Here is a 9,730-nt window from a genome sequence, read left to right on the forward strand (position 1 = left end):
ATTTTCTTGAAAATTATGTAAAAAAAAAAAATCTATATTAAGCAGAGATACATCTTCTTAAGGCCATTTGTCAGCCCCACCAAGGTTCCAAATAGTTGGTCCAATTTATAAGATGTTGAAACATTTAGAAACTAAGTGAACTTAATAACTAAAGAAACGTCATCAAAGCGAACACTAAAGCACCCTGATGGTGTCTTTCAACAAAACACCTTTTTTTTATTATAGCAAAATGGCATTAAAAACAGAGCTAAAACAGCTTCTAATTAAAAACAGGATGATTATTTGGGCACAGATGGCCTTCTCAGGACTGAGCATCAGTGATCAAGCAGCATGTTCAAAAGCCTTTGGTGTCGTAAGTGATTTTAGCCATTCTATTTCCACAAGGCTGAGCCGTCGAATTAGCTACGCCCATTCATTCCAAAAACCTGCACCCCAAAGATACCTAATGAGCTTTATTTAGAGCAGAAACGGTTGTTAAAAACAACACCAAAACAGCGCATTCCACTGACAACTGTTATGAACATGGCAGCCTTCATGCGCTATCGGAATTTTAAAAATCATGAATCAGGCAAATCTATTATAACAAGTTTGGCAACACCCATAACCGTTTAGATAAAGTGCAAATTATTGACAGTTTTGCTTCAAAAGCCATGAGAAGCAGCTCACGCCGCTTGTCCTACTCTCTGCTCCCACCTGCAGTCCTCCTCGCGCCTAGAAATTTCTCGAGAACGTTCTGGAGCGTCGCACCTTATATAATTCAGACAGCGCACGTTGCGTTCAGTCAGCAGAACTACAGTCAAACGGGAAGAGACTAACCCGAGAAAACAGCGAACCGGCTTTTGCTCTTCTTAAAATTGTGTGAGTATTATCACACGCTCGACACTTACTAAAACAACCGTGATACGTTACTTGAAGTGTTATCTCAACTTAAATACAAATATAACTAATAGTTTTAAGGAACGTTGTGTAAAAATCGCAATGTCGTTATTAGAAAGTGAGCGCTACCGACAACAAACCTACTCTAACATTGTTGAATTCACCATTTATATATATATGTCTGCTGGCGTTAATATATATGGTTAAGCTTTAAATTATGTTTTGTTGTGGTAGTGGGCAGGATTGACTGTTGATGTGTTGTTTCTGTGTACTGTAGTTGAGCCCTAACAAAGATGGTTCGAGAAACCGGTTACTATGATCTGCTCGGCGTCAGTCCCAAAGCCTCGCTGGACGAGCTCAAAAAGGCATATCGGAAACTGGCGTTGAAATATCATCCGGATAAGAACGCGAATGAAGGCGAGAAAGTAAGTGGAGGTGCTGCTGAGTCCAGTCAACACATATCATGTTTCGCGTTGTCTTGTAAATAACAGCGGCAAAAATGAAAGGAACTTTCTGGAAGTGTCCCGAGAGCTCCGCCAAACTGGAGCGGATTGCTGGAGGAATTTCTAAGTATTACATTTGAGATTTTGTGACATTTATTACATGCATGTGAAATGAAATAGTTCATGCTGTAATTTTTTTTAAATATTTTCAATGTACAATTCAAAGGAGCAGTTGGAAATGCTTGTTTTCTTTTGCATGCATTAAATAAGCATTATGCATGCATTATATTTTGTTAAAATGGGATTGTAATGGCAGTCTTTTTTGCTCCCCAGTTCAAAATCATATCACAAGCCTATGAGGTCCTGTCAGATCCTAAAAAGCGGGAATTGTATGACCAAGGTGGTGAACAAGCTATCAAGGAGGGAGGCGTTGGAGGAGGGGGCTCATCGCCCATGGACATTTTCAACATGTTCTTTGGTGGTGGAGGCAGAACGCAGAGAGAAAGAAAAGGTGAGCCACATGTTTATTACACCAGGTGGCATTTGGCCTAGAGCCCAACAAAGGTCATAAGACCGAAGCACTGCTGTCTCAATACAAATATCACACTTTTGTGTGAGAACTTTTGTGGGTTATTGCCTTGTGTACAAATCAGTAGAATTCTTATATGCCTAATCTTTTGTGGCATTCACACTCTGTAAAAATATATTTAAGGTTACCTAAGAATGAGCTTCATATGGTTACATCACAATTATACTTTATATCTCAACAGTGCAATACAGCAGATTCCACAGTAGTACAGTAAACAACTTCAGGTAGCATATATAACAAATATGGCGCAAATCTCATATGACATTATGGCTTTTCTGAAATTTGAAATGATGAAATAATGATTATCAAGTTTCCAGATCCACAAATTGGTTCATATCCAGTTTGTTGGGAGCTTAAATGTTGCTATTTTCCCTTTTACAGTCAAGAATGTTGTTCATCAGCTTGGGGTCACACTGGAAGAACTGTACAATGGCTCAACAAGAAAACTAGGTCTTCAGAAGAATGTTATCTGTGAGAAATGTGATGGTAAGATTGGTACTTGTCCATTTAATGAGAAGATTCCCGGTTCAATACGAGGTAAGCTCAATTAACAACTTTGGAATAATGTTGAGTTCCACAAAAATAATTTTGACTCATCCATCCTTAAAAGAAATAAATGCAGTTAAAGTGAGGCACTTGCAATGTAAACGAATGGGGCCAGTCCATAAATGCTAATACATGCAGTTTCAAAAGTATACCCACAAGAACATTATACATGTTAATATAATTTTAGTGTGATACAATTCTTTACTAGCCTTATCTGTATAACATTATATCCGATATTAAAAAATTGTTGCCATGACAACAAAAACCTGTGCTGGATTTAACTTTACACAGATAAAGTTAGTAAGCAAGTTTATCACTCTAAATCATGTTAACACCGATATTGTTTTTATCTTGTGGTGAAACTTGTGAAACTGTATGTATTTTAAAGTTTACGGATTGGCCCCATTCACTTCCATTGTGCTGGTAAGTGCCTCAATGTGACTGCCTTTTTAATAAATGAGGGAGGATTAAAAATGATTTGTGGTAATCAACACTATGCACAAATGCTGTTGATTAAGCTTAACTTGTATTTGATATTCCTTTAATGGGAAACATGCTTCATATTTTTGTCCATCTAAGATGTAAGCGGCCTGTCTCGCAGGTTATGGAGGCAAAAAGGGCGCACTTGAAAAATGCTCAACATGCAAAGGAAGCGGGGTGCAGGTCCACGTCCAACAGATCAGACCTGGAATGATCCAGCAAATTCAAAGCATGTGTTCAGACTGCCAAGGACAGGGAGAGAAATTCAACTCCAAGGACCGCTGCAAGAACTGCAATGGACACAAAGTAGAACGCAAGAAGAAGATTCTTGAAGTACACGTTGACAAAGGTAGGTAGGCCTAGACACTTCAGGTTCCACTGCTTCAAAGTTAGTGTTCCAGGAGTATACTAATGGTTGTCTTTGTCACAGGCATGAAGGATGGCCAGAAAATCACGTTCCATGGAGAAGGAGATCAAGAACCTGGACTGGAACCTGGCGATGTCATAATCGTACTGGACCTGAAAGAGCACCCTGTCTTCCAAAGGCAGGATGACAACCTGATGATGAAGATGAAAATCAAGCTGGTAGAGGCCCTTTGTGGGTTTAAGAAGACAATCCATTTGCTTGACGGTAGAACACTCCTTATCCACTCATCTCCAGGTATTTTCAATGCAGTTAGTTATTCATGTAGAAAAGTTAATTGAATTTGCATGCTTGATAATTAGATTTATAGTCAGTTAATAACATATTTAATGTTGTCTTTTTTTAGGTCAAGTAATAAAACCGAATGAATTTAAATGTATTCATAATGAGGGCATGCCTGTGCACAGAGACCCTTATGAGAAAGGTCTTCTTATCATACAGTTTGAGGTAAGGGCTAATAGACTGGCCATGTAAGTAATCATGCTATGTACTTTGTTACATTTTCTTGTATGATAATTTTTCTATGTAAACAAGTGGCATGCCAGTGCAGCTTCTATCTACTTGAATAGAGAAAGACCAAAATAATTCAAAACGGTTGGTCAAGATTACGATCAGTTAACATATTTCAAATCAGCAGTAAAATCTGACTACACTGGTATCATAAATTGTGCTTCTTTACCTCAGATTATGCTAATCATTTACCATCTTGTAAAGTTAATGCACATGCATGTTCTCGAGTTGCCTGTCTCGATTGACAGGTGATGTCTGTATCTAAAAGGTGATTGGCTCTTTTACCCTAAAGGCGGAACTTCCTTTCTACATCTGTTGAGTGTTCCAATTTCTCCCATTTATTTTAATAGAAGTGACCCATCTCTGCTAAAGAGTCTCTGGGCTTGCAAACCACAGGAACCTAAACACCTCCTAAAGCAGAGTGCATGATATAGGTTCACTTTCTGGTAACTGTTGTGAAGCAGAGGCTACAGCCAGAAGACACTACTTTATCCCTTGCCTGTACATGTGTCTGAAATTGTGGCATTTCAGCACTTTAAAATATGGCAAAAATATACAAAATTAACAAAGCGAAATCTAAAAAATATTTTGTTTAATAAATGTCTAATCAAATGATCCTCTGGAGCGCACACTCCAAAAACTTGCCTATATTTCAGATTTACACATTTCAATTTAAGAACAAACTTCCATTAAATTTAATTGAGTAATCTTAAACAAAATTAAATGAATAAAACCTCAGTTTATTTTAAAAACTTAATTCAATTTAATGGAATTTTATGACTTTTTTGTTTTGTTTGAGATAATTACTTGTATTCATTCATCAACCTAAATAATGTTTAAGACATCTGCACTTGTATTCATTAACAAAACATGGCAAAAAGTAGTAATCTGCTGTACTCCCAATTAGAACAACTGAACGCATTGTGTACTGGTGCTAAAACTCTTGTCTTGAGGACTACATCTCTCCACATATGCTTGCACTTTTAGTTATATTATTTACATGATTCATCCTTATCCTAGTTAAAATCATTTTCTTTAATCCATTTCCTTCTTTTAGACTTTGAGCCTGTGAGCTCTGACTGAATTACATGGCAGAAAATTTATCTAATTAAGAGAGCAGTCAATTGTCCAGACAGCATAAATCCTGTCCCCACCTTCCACCTGAAATGTCCAATTACTTACTACAAATAGTTTAAGGATTAATTTGTTTTAATTAAATTTATTTATTTAGGCTTGTAAAAACAGTAAAACACATTTAAAAGATGGCTAAATTATAAACTGCATTCTTGCTTGTTCACCCAAATATTATAATTCTCTCATAATTTACTCACCCTCATGCCATCCAGGATGTGTATGACTTTCTTTTTTCTGCTGAACACAAATTAAGATATTTAGAATATCCAAACTCTGTAGGTCCATACAATGCAAGTGAATGGTGTCCAAAACTTTGAAGGTCCAAAAAACACAAAGGCAGCATAAGTCATCCATAAGACTTCAGTGGTTTAATCAATGTCTTCAGAAGGAATATTATGGGCATGGGTGAGAAACGGATCAATATTTAAGTCCCTTTTTTAATATAAATCTCCACTTTTCCATTCTGCTTTTGTTTTTTGGTCATCAGCATTCTTCGTGCATATCGCCACCTACTGGTCAGGGCTGGTCAAAGGTGGGAATTTTTAGGAAAGTGACTTAATTATTGATCTGTTTCTCTGAAGATATGGATTACTTTTTGGAGCTTTTTGACAGTATTTGTGTCTGTGGAAGTTATCTTGCGTTGGAAATATCACATCTCACAGAAGCACTTCTGTTCCCTCAGATTGAGTTCCCAAATAAACATTGGCTACCTGAGCACATGCTGCCTGACCTGGAGAAGCTACTTCCAATGAGAGATCATGCCATGGTGTTGGATGATATGGAAGAGGTTGACCTCTGTGAAATAGACTATGAAAGCCAAAAGAGAAACTACAGTGGTGAAGCCTATGACGAAGATGAAGGCCCCAGGCAGGGTGGAGTCCAATGCCAGACTCAGTGAATGTCATATTTAATGGGATTATTTGTGCAGCATTTTTCTAAAATGACAGCAAATGTACACTGAAAGATAGGACAGTTAAATGCAATCACTGGCGATGAATTCCCCCAATACCAAAGCCTTAAGAGATGGACCATTTTCTTGCCATGTTTGTTTTGAAGCATCTTGCAAGAAAGAACCTGGGATATCAAGCAATTACCACCAAAAATGCATATTATAAGTACATTGAATTATTGCAAATATTTTGGATGAAAATCTGGATGGTAATCCACTTAAGAACTGAATTTAATAGTAACTGCATTGTTAATTTTTGCTTGCAAATTAATCAGTCTGTGAATGAGTACATGATGCAGTACCTTTTACGTTTCAGTAGATGTGCAAGTGTGTCATGTGTAAACTGCACTTTTTTTTGTCTGACATGAAAAATTCCAGTTGAAATTTTCTATTTGTACACTTTCTTAGGTGTTGGTTTAATACATGTTTACCATGTTAAGTTTAATTCTCCTAAAATTGTTCTGTTTTTCACAAATAAAACATTTCCTTCCTTTCTCATTAATGTTAGTATACATTATCAAGCTGAATGCAATGGGCTGAATGTAGAAAAGGCTAAATTTTGCCTGTCTATGCACAAAACAATCTACAATCTTAATGCATATCACCAGGGTGAGATTTGCTATAAACATCTAAATCTATTTGTAACAAGGTTTGGGAGAGGAGGAAGCGGGGACCAGATTAACAATTAAAAAGACTTTAATCAACACAAATGCTGAACTTAAACATAACAATAGACGCTGGCACACACACAGCTCTGTGTGTGTGTGTGTCTCTCTCTCTCTCTGGCATCCCAGTCTCCTTTAGCTCTATGATTGGGCAACTCTGCACCAGGTGTGCATCCTCCTCCCTGTCATCACTATTGTTTTCTACTTAATTTCACATCAGAAACCCAATGAAAGATAGATTTAACAATATCCTCAAAATAAATGGTCTTCAAAATCTTTGCAACCTTAAAATAGAGATGTTACGAATTGCATATGTGGCTATAAGGGCCAATTATTGAGTGAATAAGAAGTGCAAAGGTCACCGTAAGAATATAGTTTAAGCCAGTGCTTTTATGCAGAAGAAATTCTATTCTGAAAATCAAACTGATAACATGGTAGAAAGAACCTGCCAGGTACTGTTCCTAATCGCATTTAATGTTCATTCATTGTAATCAATGAAAAGGTAAGGCATTAAACAGCACAATTTCTTTGTATTCAAAGCATTATTACTTTTCCAATTTCCATTCTTCTCAGTGTTGCTTTCTTCTGAAAGAACCACCTATACCAAATGGAAAAGAAAAGATGTCACTTAGCTTCAGGCTTCACCACCACATGAACTACAGCAGAGCAGTGTGAGACATTGCAGAAGATATAATGATATTCATTTGTAATTAATTCTAATGCTACAACTACAAATCTCTGACTTTAGTGGTAACCCAGAGTAGATGCAACGTGTGTAACACCACATATACAAACCCTCAGTGAGCCTGGCTTTCCCTCCTGTGGGCTGGCACAGCACAGTTGAACACCCAACACACAGCACTACTGTCTGTGCATGACTAAACACTGCTGTGATCTTATAACAACCTAAACAGTGAACAAAAAGAGAACACATATTCAGAATTATATTTTTTGTAAGACACAGAATCATTCATGTTCTTCAACCAAGTAGCACTTACAAGAAATGTGACTGTATTTGCTACAACAACAAAAAAAATCACTATTAACATCTAGGGTGACCACCTGGCTAATGCTCTATTGCAGGTCAGCAGACCTGATTTTGCAGGACAATGCGGGACATGAGGGAGAGATAATTTACTATTATTGTACAAGGTGAATAAATATTGATTTTACATTAGATGTCTTTTTACAGCGATGTTAACATGCTTTAAATCGATTATAGGCACTGACCGGCACTGTGAACGTCACTCAGTTTGGCATAAGGTCTATGATATAAACTAATATTAACAGCACGGACCTATTCAACCTAAAAATAATAAAGTGAAAATAATAATCTAACCATTAAAAAACACATTTCCAAAACAGCACACAAATTCCATTAGGACAGACTAGAAAGATTAAATGCGTTCTTACCGGATTCAGTGCATCTTAAATTTATATTTTTTGTCTGATCTGGCAGCTTTGAGTAGAGCCTTCTCATTCATTACGTGTCTGTCTCCTTTCACCAGGAGTTTACTTTTTATGAGGTCCACAGCCACTCGGTTCCTTGTCTCTGTCCACGCAGCGGTCAACACCCTCTCCACGAACGCGTTGGTGACAGGAATGCTCAAAGCCAAAGATATCAGAGCTGTCATGTTTGGGTGACTGAAGTGCTTCAGCAGAGCTGTCCGTAAAACTTCGGTGGCATATCCTGCACTCTCCTTATTTAGAGTCACCTGTAACTGGTTTTTACCATGTATATTTTTTCTCAGGAGCTAGAGAAGGAAAGTAAAATGTTTCTGTTGCAGTTTTTTTTCTCAGAGTTTTCCCATTCTGGTCAGAACCAAAAATGGTTGCGCTGCGCATGTTCAGTGTTTTCTTACTAACTTTTTTTATTGTGGAAATATAATTTAAAGGACGATGAAATAAAACGATGCAGAAATAATAACAAAAAATAATACAGACAAAATTGAAATGTGGGACATGTGGGACCAAGCTTCCAATATCGGGGAGGTCCCATACTCATGCTATAACACAACATAAATTATACAGTCAAATATAACCCCTACTACATTATCCAGTTGTTTCTTCTGCAGATTTTATACCTGGACATTTCACATCCATGAAGTAAGAGTTGGGACTTTGCACAAGTCTCTTCTTCTTGTGCTGTCTTCTCTCGAAATCAAAGGAAGGGTTGAGCAGTTCTTTGGCCAGCTGTTTCAGAAGAAACAAATACATAAAATGTTACATATTATTAGGCCAAATATAAATACACACACTTGTACATACATACATATAATACATACATTATACATACTGTGTGTGTGTGTATACACAAACGCACACAGGTGGCCAAAAGTTTAGAATAATGTTCAGATTTTGCTCTTATGGAAAGATATTAGTACCTAGTATTCACATGTGCCATTCAAGTGATCACAATATATAGTCAGGACATGAACAACGTGAAAAATGGCTATTACAATTTGAATTGTTTTTTTCATAACTTCTTAAACTATTTCAAAGAGTTCTCCTCAAAAAATCCTCCACATGCAGCAATGACAGCTTTACAGATCCTTGACATTCCAGCTGTCAGTTTGTCCAGATACTCAGGTGACATTTCACCCCACACTTCCTGTAGCACTTGCCATAGATGTGGATGTAATGTCTGGCACTTCTCACGCACCTTACAGTCTAGCTGATCCCACAAAAGCTCAATGGGGTTAAGATCCATAACACTCTTTTCCAATTATCTATTGTCCAATGTATGTGTTTCTTTGCCCACTCTAACCTTTTCTTTTTCTGTTCCAAAGTTGCTTTTTATTTGCAATTATTTTCCTGAGTCTTCTCTTCACTCTTGTAAATGAAACTGGTGTTATTAAACTAGCCCTCTTCTTATCTGAATTAATCTATTATGTTTTGTCTCAATATTTTTTATGAAGCGTAAGTACGAACTTTGGGTAACAATGCACCAGTTATTTAACCTCAACTGGCAGTAACAGTGACCTTCTCCCCCTAGTGGTTAATTCAGTGGCTGCACCACTAAAGTCATTATTTGTTTATTTATTTATTAAGTATTCTTATATTAGTAACTTTATTTAATGTATGTGCTTAATGCATGTGAATTTATTAACTTTT

At 36.9% G+C, this 9,730-nt stretch overlaps 2 protein-coding genes across 2 annotated transcripts; one reads left to right on the top strand and one right to left on the bottom strand.

Moving 5' to 3' along the window:
* Nucleotides 1-787: 787 nt before the first annotated feature.
* Nucleotides 788-6,426, top strand: LOC127640577 (dnaJ homolog subfamily A member 4-like). The gene is made up of 8 exons (XM_052123209.1): nucleotides 788-858; nucleotides 1,154-1,301; nucleotides 1,653-1,830; nucleotides 2,290-2,394; nucleotides 3,056-3,283; nucleotides 3,365-3,595; nucleotides 3,705-3,805; nucleotides 5,685-6,426. Exons 2-8 carry the CDS (start codon nucleotides 1,170-1,172, stop codon nucleotides 5,898-5,900), a joined length of 1,191 nt encoding a protein of 396 aa, XP_051979169.1. The 5' UTR covers nucleotides 788-858; nucleotides 1,154-1,169; the 3' UTR covers nucleotides 5,901-6,426.
* Nucleotides 6,427-7,185: 759 nt separating this feature from the next.
* Nucleotides 7,186-8,833, bottom strand: LOC127640287 (40S ribosomal protein S27-like). The gene is made up of 3 exons (XM_052122736.1): nucleotides 8,701-8,833; nucleotides 7,412-7,522; nucleotides 7,186-7,214 (listed from the first exon to the last, which is right to left on the bottom strand). Exons 1-3 carry the CDS (start codon nucleotides 8,831-8,833, stop codon nucleotides 7,186-7,188), a joined length of 273 nt encoding a protein of 90 aa, XP_051978696.1.
* Nucleotides 8,834-9,730: the final 897 nt, after the last annotated feature.

Source organism: Xyrauchen texanus, chromosome 49, assembly GCF_025860055.1.
Source record: "Xyrauchen texanus isolate HMW12.3.18 chromosome 49, RBS_HiC_50CHRs, whole genome shotgun sequence".
In the NCBI taxonomy this organism is placed as follows: domain Eukaryota; kingdom Metazoa; phylum Chordata; class Actinopteri; order Cypriniformes; family Catostomidae; genus Xyrauchen; species Xyrauchen texanus.